The sequence below is a fragment of the Epinephelus lanceolatus genome, chromosome 3 (genome assembly GCF_041903045.1).
Source record: "Epinephelus lanceolatus isolate andai-2023 chromosome 3, ASM4190304v1, whole genome shotgun sequence".
NCBI classification, from domain to species: domain Eukaryota; kingdom Metazoa; phylum Chordata; class Actinopteri; order Perciformes; family Serranidae; genus Epinephelus; species Epinephelus lanceolatus.
The window spans coordinates 21,842,631-21,863,385 of record NC_135736.1 but is presented as its reverse complement, the minus strand read 5'-3'; the positions used below and the strand labels follow the sequence as shown (position 1 = coordinate 21,863,385).

The 20,755-nt window shown below is 41.8% G+C and overlaps 1 protein-coding gene across 2 annotated transcripts in view; it reads right to left on the bottom strand.

The window, feature by feature from the left end:
- Nucleotides 1–20,755, bottom strand: part of LOC117255900 (protein ELFN1) — a 177,467-nt gene that overhangs the window by 7,259 nt on the left and 149,453 nt on the right. For both annotated transcript variants that reach the window (XM_033625140.2, XM_078166137.1), the window contains 3 exons: nt 3,272–4,037; nt 3,032–3,185; nt 674–840 (listed from right to left, as the gene is read on the bottom strand). In XM_033625140.2, the coding sequence (XP_033481031.2) occupies nt 674–840; nt 3,032–3,185; nt 3,272–3,561 (611 nt within the window). In that variant the 5' untranslated portion in view covers nt 3,562–4,037. The remainder of the gene's footprint in view (nt 1–673; nt 841–3,031; nt 3,186–3,271; nt 4,038–20,755) is intronic.

Genomic DNA, 20,755 nt, shown 5'->3' with positions numbered 1-20,755 from the left:
AGTTGCCTTGTCTCCGTACACATACATTGTGGAAATGAGGCGCAAGCAGCAGGCATCAAAAAGACACAGCGCCGACAAAATGCTAATGTAGCAAGGTGAAATGCCAAACGAGGATGAATCAGAGGATGGCTTTTTACTTTCATTTTCGCTGGCAACCGTATTTACTAACAGCAACCGACAGAAAGAAACTTATTTTATTCTCCTATCTGGAAATGCTTAAATGTTATAATGCTTGTTTTCTCTGTCCAGTTAGCATCATACATCAATGAACAACAAATTATGGACCCAGATTGCGAGAAGCATTATCAGTTTTTGCATCAAATACCCATTTCACATGTCACTGTTAAAGAACGAAGTTGCTGTGTTAGTTGCAACTATTATAATTTATCAATCGTTAAATTGTTGAGTCTATAAATTTTCAATTACTTGTTTTTTCCAACTAATATTTTTAAAGCCCAAATACATTACTTTTAAGTGATAAAACATTAAACCAGCAAATCCTCATCCTGAAGATTATCCAGCATTTTTCACTTCAGTGATTAATCCATTCATAAAATTGCTGACATTCTTTTCTCAGTTTCTACCTGATTAATCAACTAATTGTTTCTGTGCTACCACAGCATTTTTTCTCTCTCTCCCGTTACACACGCGTACATGGACCCCGGGTCGATACCTGTTCATGGAGAGGTCTATATTTTCTATGTTGGGGCATTCCCAGAAGGTGTTGGGTGTAACAGTCTCGATGAGGTTGGCTTGCAGGTAGAGATACTGCAGCTTGCCCAGACCTCGCAGCATCCCCTCTGTCAGGTTCCTCAACTTGTTAAAACCCATCTGGAGAACCTGGGGAGACAAATACAAGTGGGATTATTCTAATCTCTGAAGAGCCGGCCAGCGCCAAGCATCACACACTACAAGCTGGAAACATGCTAAACAAACAGACGACGATTCAGTACAATTCATGTTTCACATGGTGATCTAAGCCTCTATGCTGTGCTCAATTTACTAAGATCTTTCTTGTTCACATTTTACCTCCTGGCTCAGCTCCAGCAGCTGGGGTAGATGTGTAAGCATGCCAGCTCATTATGGCTGCGTTCAGCTCAGTTTGGTGAAAGCACTTTTTCATGTTTTTTTTGTTTCTGTAAGCCATAATGAGCGAGTGTTGTCTTTTTTTGTGTGTTCTGTGTCCATCTGTGTGTATAGTGCTGGAAGAGTTTAGATCCTTTACTCAAGTAAAGTAGTGGCAGTATCATTAAAATGTAATTAAAGGAGCTATAACATTCACAGCATTAATATAGCAGTAAACAACTATTAGCTATGTAAAGATATAGTGGATTAATGTTGTCCTGAGCAGCGAATGAAGTCATCATGGAATCAAAATGCCTACACCCCAGTTCCCCCCTTAGGTCGGAATTGTTAGCTCTGTTAGCTCTGCCAGCACTGTTTGTGGTGCTAGCAATGTTAGCTGCTAGCTGCCTGCTCAGCCACCTCCATGTTGAAAGCCGTGTGATGGAAATCCTGACTCAAACTTTTAATTGTAGATATGCTCTGAATGTTGCACACAGATCCTTTAATATTAAAAGTAATATTAGTTATTATGAAGAACTGTTTAAGTACCTATACCAAAATAATACATATATTTTTTTAATAATTTTTGAGGAATACTGTAGAACTTCAATTAATAGCCTGGGCTACTATTTGCTTAAATCACTGAAATCAACAGGCTTACATTTGGGACAGGCATCTATATGGGACAGGCCTTTAATTCCTTTCACACAAAACTGGGAATGGTAAATACAATCAAATTGTTTATTTAAACCAGTATGAATATTACTTGTTTAAAAATTAGGCTTCAGATAATATATCAATCATGAATTATTCATTTGATCGAGCCCCGACAGACAGCACATCAGAGAGAGAGAGTTATGGTACACAAGAATTACAGCACCCAGCATACCGACACAACACCACTTTATCCTGTTAAAACAATATTCACAACTTGGATTAATTTTTATGAAAAATCCTTTTAATTCTTTTGATCTGAGGACCCTAATGGACTAAAGAAATATGAATAACTTACAGGTCAATCGAGGAATTGAAACATAATTTGAGGTAGCCAACAACCCGGTTTTACACATCTGAAGAACTTCTATAAAAAAACAATGAACTGCTTGGCAACCAGACCAGGCTTTTAATTGAGACAGGTGTTTATTTATCAAAATGTGTAGCTACACCGGGCGAGTAAAAGGGACTAGGCTTTAACTGAGGTTTTACGGTATACAAAACTTCTTTTTCCATTTAACAATTGAAAACAAGTTCTCAAATATTAAACAACTGTATGAGAACTTTGCCTAAGTAAAGGTCAGTCTGAACATTTAAATATTTCATTGAAGGGTATGTTAACAAGATAAGGAATACGAGCAACCATTTGACACCAGTTTACTTGACAGATTTTGATACTCTTTGCTACTGTACAGACACATCTTGGACAGTAACACAAAAGTGTTGAGGATTGATGACTAGGGTTAATTATATATATATACCTGCTGATGCATTAATTTGTAAGGTTTTAAATGTTACAGGTGGATTTAATTTAATTACTTCATATATTGTTTAATCATCTTTAAAAACTGGATCGAATTTTATGCTGATCAAATCTTTTGTGTGTAAAACGTCAATTACACTGTAACATTATCCAACACTATTCATTTCAAATAAATGTAGCCTTTTAAAAAAAAAAAAAAAAAAAAGAATATTAACCACTATGTTTGGGAGCATTTTTTTTTTTAAAGATTTACATCATCAGTAGGAAATACTGTCTACTAAGACAAAATAACACATTATTGGATTATAATGTAGTGGAGTAAAAAGTAAAATATTTCCCTCTGAAATGTATCAAGGTAGAAGAGTTAAGTAGCTTTACACACTGTAATGTCAGCATACCCAAATACCTTATAATGTACCATAACCCAGTACTTGATAAATGCACTTTCCTCCACTGTGTGTATATGCAGTACAATATATCATTGCTTACCTGCAGGTTGAATTGTGCTGAGAATGCTCCATCTTCCACATAGCTGATATCATTCTTGGTGAGGTTCAGATAGGTGAGGTTGCCAAAGCGACTGAGTGAAGAATAATGGACTGACCGTATCTTGTTCTCATTCAGCCTCAGATCCACAATAGTGCTGTTGAGAGAGGTGTGAAGGCTGTAGATGTTTGACAAAGAGGCAACATAATATTGACAAAACTCTCTCATCATAAGTTTCCTTACCTGTTGATATGAGAGGGGATGGCCTCATAAGGCGGCTGGTTCATACTGCAGATAGCCAGCCACACAAAGCCTTTCTCGCCTTCGATAAGCCAGCAGTCAGCTGTTACCATTGGCAACCGCATTACTGACAGCAGGGTGAGCCAACAGAGGAAGGAGCTGGCTGTGGACAGGAGCACTGATGAGGAACCTCCAGTCACGTTATGTCTCTGCCGTCCCTGTCCTGTCCTCTGGGCCATTTGGGAAGTCGTTACAATATCCATTGGAGAAACCCGAGCAGAGATGCTTGCCATCTAACATTTATCCATGCAGGCTAGTGCCATTTGAAAGGGACTGCGGGCTTGTTTGTACAGTAATATCTCAGTGTGTGGTGGCTTGGTGTTGCCTTATTGTCAGAGTTGTGTCTGCACTGCTTGAAGCGTAGTCACAGCATGGTAAAAAAGTTTCTCTTTAGCTTGTCTTGTAACAGTACAGCAAATTAAAGACTGAGTTGTGTGAGGAATTAAGGATTTATCAAAGTAGAAATGAGCGCAGGAATGGGAGGTATCACTTCATTGGCAGTATGTGTGTCTAGGTAAACTGTATCAATTGTTCAATTAGGGGGTCGCATTTGATTTGTTATGTATAAATTGGCAAGAGGAAGTCATCCTGGTGCCAGATTGGCTGGTGCTCATGTCTTCTGTGGCCATCTGCATCTCTGATTGGACGAGCACCTCTTTTCTTTCTTCCTCATTGCTCGCTGCTCTGTACTTGGTGTGAGAACTCGTCCCTGGCGGGGAGAGACAGAGAGAAAGGAGGAGGGCGTTAGGGAAGAATCGCTAATGAAACACAGTGGTTTCTACCAACAAGCACAACCCTATTACCAGCATGATGAGATGGAGGTAGTTATTTCTTCTTATATAACAGTCTGGCATGCACACACACACACACACACACCAACGTTTCCTATATACAAAAGACCTTTCTTGACAAGTCCAATTAGCGCACATTGGTGCAGATACACAACAAGCACCTATACATCTTAAAAATACACACAGGTTGTTGATGCTGTACACACACACACACACACACACACACAAATTTTCTGCCACGCCAATAGCCTCAAGGCTTTGATAGACCTGGGCAAAGAATGGTCTAAGAATGGCCCTTACTCTGATACTGTATCTAATTAATTAATCTGCTCTAAATAAAACACTTCCTGGGAAAAACAAAAAACAAAAAACAGCTGATGTCTGATGGAACAGGAGAGACAGAGGGGGGCGGGGTAAAAGAAAGAGCTGCGGAGATGTGAGGAGGAGGATGAAGGAGTGGGTGCAAGAGAGTGGTGAGGAAAGATGCTTGGGGGAGGGGAGGGAGATGGCGAGATGGAGCGGAGAGCGAGGTAGAGTGAGGGATAAGGCAGTAAGGAGAGAAGGAGGCAGAGATTCTGTGAGAAAACGAGGAGGCTGGGAAGAGAGAGGGATGTAGAGTGGCTCTCTGTCTGGGGAATTTGCTAGAAGAGTGGCTCCCTCTTCTCTTTGAGAGCCTTTTTCTCAGCTGTAAGAGCAACAAACAGGATGTGACATTATGGAGGGGAAGAAGAAGGAGTGGGAAGGAGCAAAAGGTCCGGCCTTCCTCTCAAGCATCTTTTGGCTGCCGTTCCCTCCTTATTGATTACAGATGAATAGTGAGGCAGAGAGGTGCTGATGTGTCACCTCTAATCTGAGAAGGAGAGCAATGCTTTTTGAGAATGGAAAAAAAAAGCTTCTCTGAACTTTTATGTGTCCTTGTGAAGAGCAAAAGTCCTGACGTCATGTCCTGGTTAGCTTCTCTGACTCATTCTTATCTCTCAGTAAGGGTCTCTTTGATCTTTCTTTCTAAGAAAAGGGAAATGGGGGATTTACTAGGCGTATTCTAAGATAACGATAATGTACTGTACGTCATTACAACTTGCTCCATTATCCATGATGTTGACGCTGTCTTCTATTATCTTTCCAGCCTCTTAGCTGTAATCTCTGCTGTCTGAACAAGAGAAAGACTCTCAAGCCACACTGGCCGCTCTGTGCTGTTTTGTATGTATATTGTTCCCCTTGGTCACTATCTGATTTTGCTTGTTAGCATGCTGACATTTGCTAATTTCACACTAAACACAGAGTACAGCTGAGGGTGATGGGAGTTTTGCAGGTATTTAGCCATACATGTCAAAAGAATTTGACATGTTAAAATTTTGGAGTTTGCATGTTCTCTCCATGTGTCAGTGTAGGTTTTCTCTGGGTACTCCAGCTTCCTCCCACAGTCCAAAGACATGCAGGTTAATTGGTGACTCTAAATTGCCCGTAGGTGTGAATGTGAGTGTGAATGGTTGTCTGTCTCTATGTGTCAGCCCTGTGATAGTCTGGCTTGTCCAGGGTGTACCCTGCCTCTCGCCCAATGTCAGCTGGGATAGACTCCAGCCCCTCGGCAACCCCCAACAGGATAAGCGATTATGGAAAATGAATGAATGAGAATTTTGGCCTCATGGTGGCACTAGATGAAAAAATAAGTGACTGCCAAAGTTATTACAATTCTTTCTGAGAGGAACATGAATGTTTGTACAAAACGTTATGTCAATCCATCCAACAATAGCTGAGATATTTCAGGACATCCTTAGGCCTCATTTACACTGCAAGCAATGCATTCGCTTAGCACTCGCGAAGCGGTCCACAAGCATTGCGGCAACACACGTGTATTCACACCAAAACCGAACAGACGCGTTGCGCAGCGGGCGCTGCTGTCCTGTCAAAATACAAACCACACCCGAACAGTTGGTGGCGGTAGTGCACTGTGTTTGCAAATCTCCAATAAACCCCAAAGAAGAAGAAGTGAGTTTGGACCCAAAGCCCAGGGTGAACAGGTTTGCATGCCAGTGATTATTCCAGTGCTTGGAGAATTAATATTTAGCACTACCAGTGGGTAAGTACATGAAACATGTGCCTGTCAGGTCTCGCTTGGTCAAGGGGGAGATGTCTACTGTGGCTGAGAGAGGTCACAACACACGCAAACTCGTATTTTTTGTTGAATACCGACCATTCACTCGCAACTCGTGCAAAAACTCGGCGTCTCTCTCTATTTTCGAGCTTGCTTGCGAAAGCAGTGCGACTCGAGCAGCACATAGAATGGATGCAGTGTGAATGCTCTGACCTGTTAACATGCTTGCCGAAATGAAAACGCAAGTAAACAGCGACCGTACGTGAGCGCTACGCAAACGCATCGCTTGCGGTGTAAATGAGGCCTTAGAGCCATGCCACTAGTGTCAGACAGAGGTGGGCAGTTTGATACGATTTTACGACTTTACGATCCATGTTAACTGTGAACTCTACTCCAGCGTAGTATGACAAAAATAGGTTTCAAGATTAGTAATGCCGTTTTTGCCACCTGTTATGTAACTTAAAAATAGTAACATCAGACAGTTGTGGCCTGTTTTTAGGTGGCAAGAGTGAAAATTAGTCATCCTCAACATTTGTTGTGTTGTGGTTTCAGAATAGTGAAGACAGTTGGAGAGCTGTTGGATACAAAAAAGGATGCAGGCTCTACAGGATGATCTTCTGTTCTTCCCAAATGATTTACAGGTATTTAGGCATTTTTTTCTTTGCATATCTGCTGCTGTTGTGTGCATGCACACAGCAGATTTTACAAATTTAACATGTCCATTGTTTATCATTAAACTTGTCCTGACAGTTAACAGTTAACAGAGAATAGAAAAGGAAATGCTTATTGCCTGGCTATTCATTTGGTAATGAAGATGTATCCAGTAGCCTTTTAATGATAAATTCACCTCATTAATCCTGACACATGGCTCCCCTTTACAAGATCATTCTTTTTAATAATAAAAACTCTTGGTATTGATGATTCTGGCCCTGCTGTTTCTTTGTATCATATCAAAACCAAATTCTGTGGTGCTGCTGTCAGAGCTCGTCACTCCACTGGCCTCAGTCTGTCAACCTGCTGATAGTCAATCTGCAACAGTCTTGAACTTGGGGGAAAGGTGTTTTTCAAGGCAGCAAAAACAGATATATTATATAGACAACACTATTAAAAATGTACCATTCCTGTCTAAACAAATGAAGTGCAACACAACCTTACTCAGCAATATCCTGTGCAGTCACACATGATGTTGAAGTGCAGGTTTTATTTAGTTTACTGTGGTACTGTGAATGTCAGAGAGATTGTGAAGGAGGTTTCCTTCCCTTTAGAACAGAACCTGGAAGTTCTGACTTCATCCCTGCCCTCTGTATAAACGTCACAAATGCACAGTGGCGTATGTGAGCGTTTTAGGTGCGTACGCAAAAGCAAAGGCATTTCCACCCAGTCAGCACAATCTATAATTGATGGTGAGACTTCCTCCCACATAGCATGAGACAAACTACCCAGTTAGGCCACCAGAGAAAGGGTAGGGACTGCTGCCAGCTACACACACACACACACAAACAAACAAGCACACATATGCACAGGAAATGTCCATTCTGCTAACCAAGGGTTAAGCGTGGGTAAACAAACTATTGAGAGCGGAGAACATGGGGGTGTAGCGAGGATGCAGATCAGGCGAGGAGACTAAACAGTTTAGTTAACATGCAGAGACCGCTGATTTCTGCCTGACCTCTTTTTGTACTGAGGTAAAGTGATGTCAGCTAAAGGGGCAGAACACAGAACAGCAGTGCAGGGCAGCGGAGAGCAGAAATAGATACAGTTGCAGATACTGGTTTGCACTTGACCTCCTTTTGTAGTAAATACACTTGTAGTAGCTAACGTGATCTACGCAGGAGGAGCTGTTAAGAGTCTGTCGGCCTCTTTTCCATTTTGCATCATTCATCGCCTTCCCTGACCGCCTTCGTGCTCGCTCTGCGTATACACACACACACACGCCGCTGGAATATTCCTGCACTCAGCATCATGACCGGCTCGCTATCCAGTCTTGTCACACTCAAAGATTTATAGGGTACAAACCGTCATAAGGAGGAAGACTGAGATGGACTCTAACCTTGCTTTACTGAAAGGTTGACGGGTATTATGTCATGGCCGTGGTTGTTTCGGGATATATTGTGTGGATGTATGTTTTCAGAAAAAGTAAAACTGTATGAGAAAGAACCTGGAGAGTGTTGAGAAGTGAGCTTGGTGACACTGAGGCACACAAACAGACAGCAGTGTCACCTTTCCCACACACCACTGAGTGTGCCGAGCTCTCTACAGGAGTGTGTTTTTCTGCACAACACGCGTTTCATTCAGCTCATCACACATACGTAATCACAAGCTTGCTGTTAACATGAAAAACACTTCGCCCAGCATTGTTACATGTTTTAAAACCGTCATGACTAAATATCTTCGTACATTCATCGATTCTAATCTCAGCGAGCCTGCAGCTAGAGAAATGAACAGCAGCAAATGAGGCAAGTTAATTAAAAATATTCAAAATCAAAACCAAGATACTTCAACAGAAAACATCCTTCATTGTATTTCCAATGCTCACCTCTCCTCTCAGACCTCTCTGTGTCATAAAGTATCCGACAACAACAACAGCAACAAAACATACCCACAGTATGAGTCAGAGAGCAGAGGAGAGTCGAGCTTAAGAAATACAATAAGGATGTTGTATCCTGCTGAGGAAGGTTAAAGCTTTTCTTTCTACCTCTGCCAGGAGAGCTGCATTTTCAGTCCTGTTTGTTTGATAAAGGGACTTAACAGATTTCAGTGGCATCTGGTTGAAGGTTAGGCCGTGGGCCAAGGAAAAGCGCTTAGATTGTGGTGCAGATCCTAAAATGTGTTTTTTGTTGTTGATATTTTACGCTTGCTTTTTATTCCTTACTCAAATGAATAACATTAAGCACATGTATTCAGTGTTTGCCAGTGATGTGTTTAATTTGATGCCTATCCAAATGCTAATTTGCCTACTGAGATGTTCTTTCAGTTAAGGTATGCACTCTGTGCTGTTAATTTCTAAGAAATAGTCCAGAACGTAACTCCCTGTAAAACCTTAACTTGATATTTTAACACTTCAGTTTTTGTCCAAATTTTACAACAACATACAGTTAGAGTGTGTCTGTTTCCCTGTGCTTCCAGTCTTTATGTTTAGCAAAAGTAATTGTCTCTTTACTGTAGCTTCATATTTAACATATAGACATGGAAGTGGTATTGATCTTTCACTCAACACAGCATCATCTCTGTGTAACACTGGTACAACCGTATAAAGCTCAATAAGGCAAGGAACAAGCCAGTAAACACTTTAGTTGGATTATTTAATCCACTTTATTTGGAGGTAAACCTTATGTTAGCACGCCAGAAAGTCAGTAATAATCCCTCCTTGGACATTAAAGCCCTTTTTAGATAAGAGTGGTGCAAATTTGCAGGAAAGCCCCATCAGTCTTCTTTCAGCATTAGCAGTATAAAAACAAGATTGGGGAGTGCAGCAAAATGCCGCCTACCTACTTTTGTTTATACAGAATGCGCCTTTTTTGGGGCAATGGGGGGCATGAGCAAGTAACAAAACGTGTAGCTCAGCGTGTGACAGAAACGCGAAGCCGCGGCTGGTCAGTCCTTTGGCGATTCTCTCATAAGTTGGCCCGTCCTTCACCATCCCCGTCATCTGATGGTTAATGGCCTCTTCGTTTGCGAGGACAAGGAGGGCGTGCAATTCCTTGTCTCCCCAGTTACTCATCTCTACAGTGTCTGCCAGGTTTGCGTTTCCCTCTTGCTACTAGCTGCTCGCTAATTCCTGCTATCAGCTGTTTCCTGTTTATCCAGTGGCTCGCACTTGCGGTGTCATCAACAGCTCCTCCCACAAATCTTCAACAGCCCGTCCTGTTGCAGAAGGCTGCCCCGGTCTGTTAAAACTAAAAGGGTTCCACCAATATGTCTACCCTATGAGGTGAAAAATTGGGTACCTCGGATCAACTCGCCAATCCGGCTCTGTGTGTCTAAACGCTCGCAGCTTGCCGGCAAACAACCGAACATTCACGGAAAATCTGGCAGTGAAAAAGGGGCTTAAGACTATGTGCATGGTCAACACAGTACGGTAACTACAGGAGATCAACCAGGAAGTCTGTTTGTTAACTGTGGTAGATACTTTTTGACTTGTTTTTCTCATTCGAATAAGTTTTAAGTTCACTGAAATAGATATTTGGCGCCACATCGTCATAGAAAACCAAATGTACGTCAGGTTTTAACAGATCTGTGGAAAACTGCATTTTCCTACTCTGCACCTTGGACATGGAACAATCTTCAAAAAGATCCAAAATTAGAAACACTTATATCCATCAATGAATTTAAGAGCATCATAAAGAACGTGGTGACAGATACATGTGCTTGTTTTTCTTGAGAAGGCACTATGTTTGAATAGTTGTTGTTTTATTGTGGATTTTTGTATTATTGTATTTGTTGCATTTTAAATGTGTTTTGATCGGCTGCTACCTTGGCCAGGTCTCTTGTAAAAGAGATTTTTAATCTCAATGAGACTTCCTGGTTAAATAAATAAAATAAATAAATAACTCCACAGGCGCGCGCACACACACACACACACACACACACACACACACACACACACACACACACACTCACGCACTTTTTTCCTCCAGGCCTGTGACTGATGAACAGCACTTAGGAGATAGGTTATACTCCTGGGCAGGTTGTGAAATATGAGCACATTAATAACAGGCACGCATTAATATACGCACATACAGTACATGGACAAAGAACCATAAACGCACACACAAACACACAGAAACACTCAGCACAAGTTCACTCAGTGTGTAGTGGGGCGTCACACACTCTGCCAGTTCTCCGGTTACATACCATTCCAAACCAGATTGCAACACTGCAGCACCCAACAAAGCTGCGAGGAGCCATCAACTGGAAATGATGATGAAGGTGAAGGAGAAGCAGGAAAGACAAATGACCCATGATGCCCATATACAGTACTGCGTCCATACTGTGCTCGTACTGTGTGTGTGTGTGTGTGTGTGTGTGTGTGCGCGCGCGTGTGTGTTTGGATTTACCCTAAATCCATACTGTATTTGCATGCAAGCGAAAGTCCTCTGAGAATAACTTAATGATGAAGCTGAAGTCTGAACCAAAGGAGGAGGACGTGATGCAATTTAGCATCAGAGTGGTGTTTTGTTATCTGCAGTTTAAAATGTTGATGAATTCAATCTCCATTTCTGATACTGTTTAAAGTGTGTATTTTTACGCAGTAGTCTTGCAAAGTATTTGGGCTACTTAGGGTTTTATTGGTAGTGGTGGAGTACCTCTAACCTCTAACTCTGAATGCATCTAATCCAATGCAATTTTATCTCATTGATCGCAGCCTCGCTGTTCACGGTTTGCTCTCTTTACACAGTGTAAGAGCTCTACTGAATATTACTATTAATACAAAAAACACCATTTCCTTCTGCTGGTGTTTCATTTAAAAAGTGTTCAGCTGGTTCAAGTTTTTTTGAGTAAAGCATCCACAGGAAATCCATGTTCGTCATCAATAGCGCTAACCGCGAACTTGTATTAAAGGAATAGTTCTGATTTTTTTAAAGTGGGGTTGTATGGGGTATTTAGCTATAGTCAGTGTATTACATACAGTAGATGTCTTTCAGCACACCCCCAGTTTGGAGGGGTGGCAGGAGGGCCATCACCGAGGCTATGCAACGTACTGCTGTGGACAGGGGGCAGCAACAAAATGTGTTTAAAGCCCCTACAAGGAACTTTCATTTTGAGTTGATTTTGGCGACCCTGTGGACAAAAGCGGTAGTGTTTTGCCGGAATGAAGCCTACATTTCCCATGAGCTCTAGCGCGTATTGTCATAAAGACGCTTACCTGGCTCGCGCATGTGTTTGTTTTGGGGATTAATGAAACAACAAGACGGGAAAACTTTGCCCCCGCTCCTATCGGGGATCCCAGCTCACCTCTGTCGCGCCCCAGCTCCACCTCTCCGGCGTAAGCGCCACTGCCGCCGGGGTAAACGCAGCGGTCAGCTGGTAAGGCTGAAGGCCTGTTTGGCGAGCACTTCCACGGCTTCTTGGACTGAGTATGGAGCGGTGCCTCGCCTCTTTATTTCTTGGCACTCGCTGGACCCTGACGACGCCTGGTTGGTACCTGTCGTCGGCCCGGATGAGGTATTCCAGCCCCGCGGCCCCTGCTCTCCTGGTCCCCGCTGGCGCGGGGTGAATCTGCGTAACCTGCGGCCTCTGTGTGTGGCTCCCCGGACAGCTAACGCCGTGGACCCGCCGGCTCCTGCCAGGACTGGGCTGGTAAATGCTAGATCGCTAGCGAACAAAACGTTTATCCTGAAGGATTTCCTGACTTCCCGAGGATTGGATTTTCTCTGTGTGACTGAGACGTGGCTGACTGTTGGTGAGTCCAGTGCTTTCACAGAACTTTTACCTGATGATTGCTGCTATTTTCACTCCCCGCGGACGTCGGGTCGAGGAGGAGGAATAGCGACTATTTACAAGAGTCATTATAAATGTAAGCAGCTAGGTAAGATGACATGTGCCGTCTGACTGCTATAAATTGCTTCGTCCTGGAAGCGACCTGCAGCGGACCCGGAGACAGTTTCCTCAAGGTGTGGATATACACTATATAGAAATAGCTTATCTTCACACCGATGGTCTCATTTGCTGTTGTAGGTCACGCACAAACATCAGCAGAAACGAGAGACTTTCGCATATCCAGTTAAAAGTTCCTCGTAGCGGCTTTAAGCCACCTAAACAAAGTCCCACCTAAAAAAAACTTTAACAGTATAAGTGTATACTATACTGAGAATATTTTCACCTCTTTACTTTTCCAGTGGACAGCCCATCCAACAGGGAGGACATTAACGGCTTCAATTCCCCATCTATGCTCTTGTCAAAGGAACCAGACTGCATTGACAAAAACAGTAATTTTAGCTCGCTGAGCACAGGAGCTGCTGGTCTACCTCTGCCTCAATCAGTAATTAGTTTGTGTTATTGTGTGACTTTAGTGAATCCAAACTAACCCATTTAAATGCCAAAGTCACACAATAACACACACAAAATAACTGATCGAGGCAGCAGTAGATCAGCAGCTCCTGTGTCCAGCAATCAAAAAAACACTGATTTTTTTAAATGGAGTCTGGCTTTTTAAAGAAAACGATACAATGGCTTCGGTTCCCTGTCTGAAATCGCTGTCTGACAGTAAGGTAGATCAGTGAAAATAATCTAAATGTAGCATACACTTAAACTGAAATTGATTTTATTTAGGTGGCTAATATGTGTTTTGTCGCTGCCTCTGTCTACAGTGGTACATTTCTTAGCTTCCGTGTCGGACTCCAGCCTGCTTCTTCAAACCGGCTACTTCAAACCAGCTGATGACATCTACTGTAGGTAAACCACTGACTGTAGATAAGTTACTCATACGACCTCACTTCAAAAGATCCAAACAGTCCCTTTTAACATTTGTAGGCTATACACAACTAAGACGTGCTCCAGCAGGTGGGGCGCCACAGAAGTTGATAATATGTCTCAGGTCTTTAAATGTCAGCCAAACAGTAACACAAAAAATGCCAACCCACAGGTCTAAACATAAGCCCTGTTTCCACCAAACATATTCCGTATGGTATGTTTAGAACCAAAAGTAACCCTTCAGACATGGTACCTAGACCCTAGTGTTTCCACCTCAAACAGTACTTTTAGATGTGGGCGGGGTTGTTGTCACTCACTGCTCTGTCCAGCACTCACTGTATTTCCTCATTATTGGTGACACAGATGGAAGTCTGCACCCGTTTATTGTCCAAAGAATGAGGCTGCATGCCAACATTTTCAGAACAAAATAAAACAGGCTGCAGTGAGAGTCTCTCTCCATGGGATATTTAAAAATAACAGGTTTGTGCATTTAGTCCTTTTAAGGCAAGCTCAGGGGTTTAATGTTGCCAGAGTCCACAGGAACAACACTCCACAACACTTTTTTTTTTTTTTTCTCCAAGTGACGATTAGAATATATGCCGTTCACATAACCCGGTCAAAATTAATATATATAACTGCCTGAAGATCCACTCATCTACTCATCAGACAAAATCTAATGGAATAGTCAAAGCGCACCGAACTGAACTGAACTGTACCGCACTGCTTGATGAAAACAGGGCTTTAGACGCTTGTTCCCACAAATACTGTATGTCCAAACGCGCCCTTTCTTGAGGAGTGAAAAATTTTGCACATTAACTGTTAATATTTAAAAGTACAGATTTTACTTTGAAATTCTCTTCAGCTGCTCTGCAAGCGTGGTCATACGCAGCCTCTCTTAATGCTGTATGTTGATTTATCTGGCTATTTTAGGATTGCTCCCAAATAATTTAGGTATTTATGTAACACTGAAATATGGATGTTGGTAGTGTACAGTGTTTCCCTTTGTTGCCTCAAGCCCTGACAGAGATGCGCTAGACACTCTTTATGATGCTTTGAGTTCATCGTGTAAATTTGTCTGCTTAAAAGCTTGAAAATTCAGAAACTCATTTCTCTGCCGGAGTTCAAAGCCTTTCGTTTGGAGCTGTGTGAGATGAATCCATGGGAGTTGTCATTGCTCTGAATACTTTTTTTTTTGGATGCTGGGCCTCTGTCTCTCAGTCTTTCTGTCTGTCTGTCTGCAGAACCGTCTCCTCACTGTATCATTTATTTAAGAGATTATCTACAGAATGCTTCCACCTTGTTGATGAGGTCTCCCTTGCAGATTTTACATCTCAGCAGGTGTAACCCGGTTAAATATAGATTTAAAAAAAAAAAAAAGAAGGGTTCTCTTTGCCTGTCTTTAAACTATGAAGCTTATTGATTCCCCAGGACGCAAAGATGTCAAACTGTGGACGAGCTTGTGAAGAATAAATCTTTTCTCAGTGTCTTGGGACCTCACATCAAACCATATTACACAGACTGTTCTGGGCAGTACAAAACTACTCGCCCCCTGGTGTATATGCACTCATACACGCTAACACACACACACACACACTTTACAGGCCATAAATGACACATGAGATTTGTGCAATCGATGGAAGTGACTCATGTGGATTAGATTAGATTACAGAGCAAGAACAAGTGAAGAGGAAAGAAAGAGTGGAGAGGAGGTACAGGAGTGAAAGAGAGCCAGATCAAAAAGCAGCTCGCTCTGAGGGAAGTGCAACTACACCTCTCACGACGAGACGCAGAGCGAATGTGCGTCTGTCTGTCGTCTACACGATTCAAAGACTACCATGAGAATGTAATTTGGTTTGACTCCCAGTCTCACCCATCCTCATTCGTCCATTTTACAACCCCCTCCCTCTCCACCCCCTCTATCAGGGTGATTGACTTATACGGAAATAAGGCTTCAGCATCACACAACATCACACATCCCTGACGGGGAGCAAAAGCCTACGTCTTTTTCTCCTCCGCCTCCGAGGTTTTAAGGGAGAGGGGGTTGAGGGGTGGTGGAGTTTTGGGGGTTGAGCTGACGTCCAAACTCGGTGTGATGGACATTTTTATAAGAGATATGGAAACACAGAGCGTGACGGACATTTTTATTATAGAAATATCCCACTGCCTGCTACCCAGCCTGTGGTGTTGACACAGGGAGAGAGACACTGCTGTGTTGTAGTAGATGGCAACTGGGACAAAATGGGAAAATAACAATGCTATTCATACAAGCTGTTATTTTTCTCATCACGGTATAACATCTTTGTCTCATCTGCTCTGTCTTCTTTCTGAAGCAGAGTCTCTCACTGTCTGTCTGTCTATCTCTGTCTTTGCAGTGTGGGGGTTATGCCAGAATAATAGGCACTGCTGATATAAATCTCCTCCATCGGCCCCGCGGTGCTCCACTTGTCACTCCCCTGCAGAGAGAAGTGAACATGTGAGATGCCATGGATGATCCTCTGTGGCGAAGCAATGTATGGTTACGTAATGCGTTTAGTATTCAGAGAGGAGAAAGGAACAAGAAGAGAACGGGGACAGAGGAAAGATGAGGAAGCAGTGGTGGAAAGAGTCAGAGCTACATGAAAGAGAGCCCAGAAAATCAGAGCAAAGGCTCCAGTGGAAATATGTCACAGAATAATGATTTTTATCCTTGTTGAGTTTTTTATGGTCAAATTAAAACTAGAATAAACTCAAATGTGGCCAGAAGATATGGAGCCTCGAGTGTGTCAGCATAGTTTTATATACTACCTCCTCATATAGCTGTTCTGAGAGAATGGTAATGAAAACTAAATGGACACTGAGAGGCAATTGTTTTCTCATCTGTGTCCAAGGTCAAAAATTAACTTTAAACCCAACCTGCACTACATTGTTTTAGTATTTATTTCAAATCAATAATTACATTGCATTGTGCATTGAAATAATGATAATTCTACACTATAAAGTCAAAGGTATGTGGACAGCCCTGGTCTGTACTTTTGTGTAATAGACCCTTTTAGGGCCCATGTTACGATGATGTTATTTTATTAGCTGGAGGTAAAACACAACTCACCACCACAGGGCTGTCGGCTACACCGGACTCTCAAAATGTTGTCCGTCAACAAAAACGGAGACAACTATGGTTAAATGTGATAAGACGAAAGGACTGGATGGGAGTGATCATCAAAAATGCTCGTGTGTCGTCGTATCAGGTTAAAGAAAAAGTATTTACTGTTGTAGGGATGAGTACGTTATGTGTATTAAGGGTCATCATGTCCATCTAATCAGAAATTGGGGAGATATTAAGAGGAATATTGGATTTCTCATTTTAGTGCTTTAGCTACAGTAACTAATCGAAGGAAACCGTTCAAGCGTCGTCCTCCTTTGTAAGATCGGCATAGTCATCAACCACAAAGCTTCCCCTCAATCAACCATCCACTGAGTGAGAGCATACAGGTCAGCCAGTCTGGTCCCGTTTGTCAGTGTTTACTTATTCAAGTAACACTTGCAGTCCCGCAGAGTGAGTGACATGGTGTGTTCGTAAATTCAGTCTGACACTCTACTAGGGGTGTGCCATATCATCTTGTTCACAATTATACCTGTATATTTTTTGATATTATATGAAAAATTCATCTTGTAATATTCGGGATATTTGGACTTGTTGACATATTGACGTCGTACTGTTACTCACGGCACCAACATGCACGGCTGAAAGTGAAATTAGTAGGGACTCTGTGGTGGATCCAAAAAGATGAGCAGCTCCAGTAGTCTGGAATAAACTGTGGTGTCATTTGGCCTGAGCGTCCTGATGTTTTATGAACAGCCCCGGACTTCTCAGACTCTTTTAGCAAGTTACCATGAGTTACCCTCCCTGCAGAGAGAACTCATTCAGCGGCTCCTCTGGCAGCAGCACAGTGTCTCTCCCTCTCCTCTCTCGCACATGGGAATCGGTGTAGTCAAGTGATAAAACCATGACGCCTCGACAAAAAACTACATATATGTGAATATGCAATAATTCTGGTATCATAACAGCCTGTCACAGGTTACAGCGTGATGATTAGAGGAGAAACGGCAGAGCATAAAGGTCCAGGTGGAAAACAAAAACAACTCAATCATTTAGGAAATTGCCTGTTTATTTATATATATATATAAATCAACAGGGTACATTTTTTTGTATTTGGGGCTGTTTAAATGTGTAGTTAGTGGTAGATTTTATTTTGTTGAACTATTAATATTGTATACAGAATCTGAATCTCACTCTGAGTTACTGTATCCCCCCCCCCCCCCAGTTACATTTTATTGTTACTTCTCTCATCCCTTGAGCCTGATCGGAGAACGTAACAGTCACTGTGACCTTACAAAACACGTTTATAGCCATAACTCAAGAATTAATATGCTAATTCTAACAAAATATCACACAAAGGTCTAATAGGATAAAAACGATAAAAAGATGACATTTTATATTCAAAAGATCAAAGGTCAACTTCACTTTGACATTATAATGTTCTGCAAAACACTTTCCTGGCTATTACTCAACATCATAACTCAGGAACAGAAGGAGAGACATTTGGTCAGATTGAATTGGTGACATTAATCTTGGGTGTCCATTCAAAAACTGTGCTGATAGTATAGATCTTCTGTGCTGTGTGTGAAGCATCCATGTTTTAGGATATCTAGCTTCTTTGCAGCGACAACCATATAAGAAGCATTGTCTAAGGTCATGGCTACACAAGTCTGAACAGACATGGATGTAAACTGTAACTCGACTGGTTAGCGTCTGCAAACAACCACGAGGTGTTAATGCTAGTTTTAAATGATCTTCTCATGTGTATAATATACTGAGGACCACAGTTTTAGACAATAACATGCTTTCAACCTTGTGTCAGAAGTTTAGTTAAGGATCTCACCTGTTTCAAGATGGCAAAGCCCCCCAGGGTTTTTGTCTTTGTATTAAAGGGGACCTATTTTGCTCATTTTCAGGTTCATATTTGTATTTCTGCTAGGACATGTTTACATGCTCAGGCAGGTGCTGGAACGCCTGTATCCAGCCTCTGTCTGAGAGAACTCCATCTAGCACCTGTCTCCTTAAATATCCCTCTGGAAAAATCCCAGTCTGCTCTGATTGGTCTGTACCGAAACTGCAGCCAGGGAATGACTGTGACGGGATTAAGCAGCACTTTCTCCTAAAAACCAAAATCTTCACAACCCCAAATTAAATCCACAAAGGCCTTTCTGATTCACAAATGAAAACTGGATTCATAAATACCTGTTCCAAAGCTGTAAATGTCAGAGATATTCCCAAATGCATTATGTTTTTGTTAATTACTTTGATGTATTCACAGATATGTGGAATTTGTTTGTGTTTTTGCAGATCCATTTTATATTTGCATAATTTGCATTACTGTGGATCTGTTCACACAAATGTTATTGAGACAAATCTCTCTCCATACCTCCACCCCATCCAACAAATGGAAAGCTAACTGTGAGCCAGGCCTTATCGCCCGGCGTCAGTGACTCTTTGGGCTCAATGGGAGTAAAACTCCCTGCAGCCAGGCTCCAAAATCTTGTGGAAAGCCTTCTCAGAGGGGCAAAGCAGCAAAGAGGGTGAGCAAATCTGGATTATCATCCACACAAATCACATACAGGTGTAATGTCGTCCACATACTTTTGGCCACATATTGTATTACCTTGGGAATTTGAATTATGTATTAAAACATGAATTTAAAAATTAAATGAATTTAAAAATTGATGAACAATACATAATTTTTATAATGACATAAATTTGAATGGGGCTTTAAATTTTTAAATACATTTTTCATTCATTCACTCACTCACTTTGTCTTATTGTATATTACTGTCAAATGTATTGATCTTTTTTAAAATCAATTTAGCATTTTATTCTATATTTTTATGTTGTTTAATTCGTCATTTAAATCAGTTTATTTAATGTATAGTTGCCTTTTAAAATATAACAATCTATGCACTGATTATAATTATACACTGGATATAAATATTCTGGCAGCACACTAAAGACTCTGTAGGTAAGATGAGGAGGTAAAACCTGTGTCAGGTGTGAGACAGACAACAGTGCTGATGGTGTGAAGAGTACATCAGAAAATCATCACTATCACCCGACAATGCACTTCTCCAAAAGCTGATACACACACACACACACACACACACACACACACACACACACACACAGGCCTGCACACACAAACAAACACGTACACAGGTGTGATAACTGAGTGAGTGTGTGTGTGTGTGTGTGTGTAGTCTGTCTCTCCCTCTCTGAGCAGGCAGTAGGCCAAAGAGGGTTTTAACACGCTTAATGGGATTTCACACTCCGAAGTACACACACGTACACACTCTCGGACACACACTAATGTTGAAGATAAACATGTCTGAAAGCTATGTGTGATCCCAGACAAATAAACACACACACCCACACATGCACACTCTGATATAAAAGGATTTGTCAGGCTCCCACATTGTACACATGCAAAACTAATGGACTCCAATATCCACACAGTAACATTACTGTTACTCACTCATTTCCAAAAGACGAGGCTTTACACACCTGCCAGAATGGGAACACGGACACACACAGGCAGCTGTGTCCTCCATATAAACCTGCTGTCACGTCTGTCCAACATCAGTGCTACATTAGTGCTACAATGGTCATTGTGACCTGTTACTGTTCAGCTGGTGTTGAAGGAGAACTCCACTGCCAATCAATCTTTAGAGTATAAAATAGTTGCTGCCTGAGGGCCTGAAAGGTGGCTCTGAGACGCTTGCTTTTTTTTTTTTTGCAGAGGATGACAGGTATGCCTAGGGTTGGACTGGAATTCTCAAAAGTTACAATAGATTCCAATGGTGGCGTAGAGTCATGGCTATAAATGTATCATAGTTTTCAAATAAACTTTTAACACTACTTCTGCACCATAATCCAGATCTCCACTTTTGATCTGTATGTTAATTTGTTAATAACTCATCACAAGTTGTTAACAACTCATCGCTCTGCCAGTACATGACTAAATGCAATATGTCTAGTGGAGCCTCTGAGCTACATTACAGGGAGGTGACAGTGCTACTTTAAGAGTCATAGTTACTCAC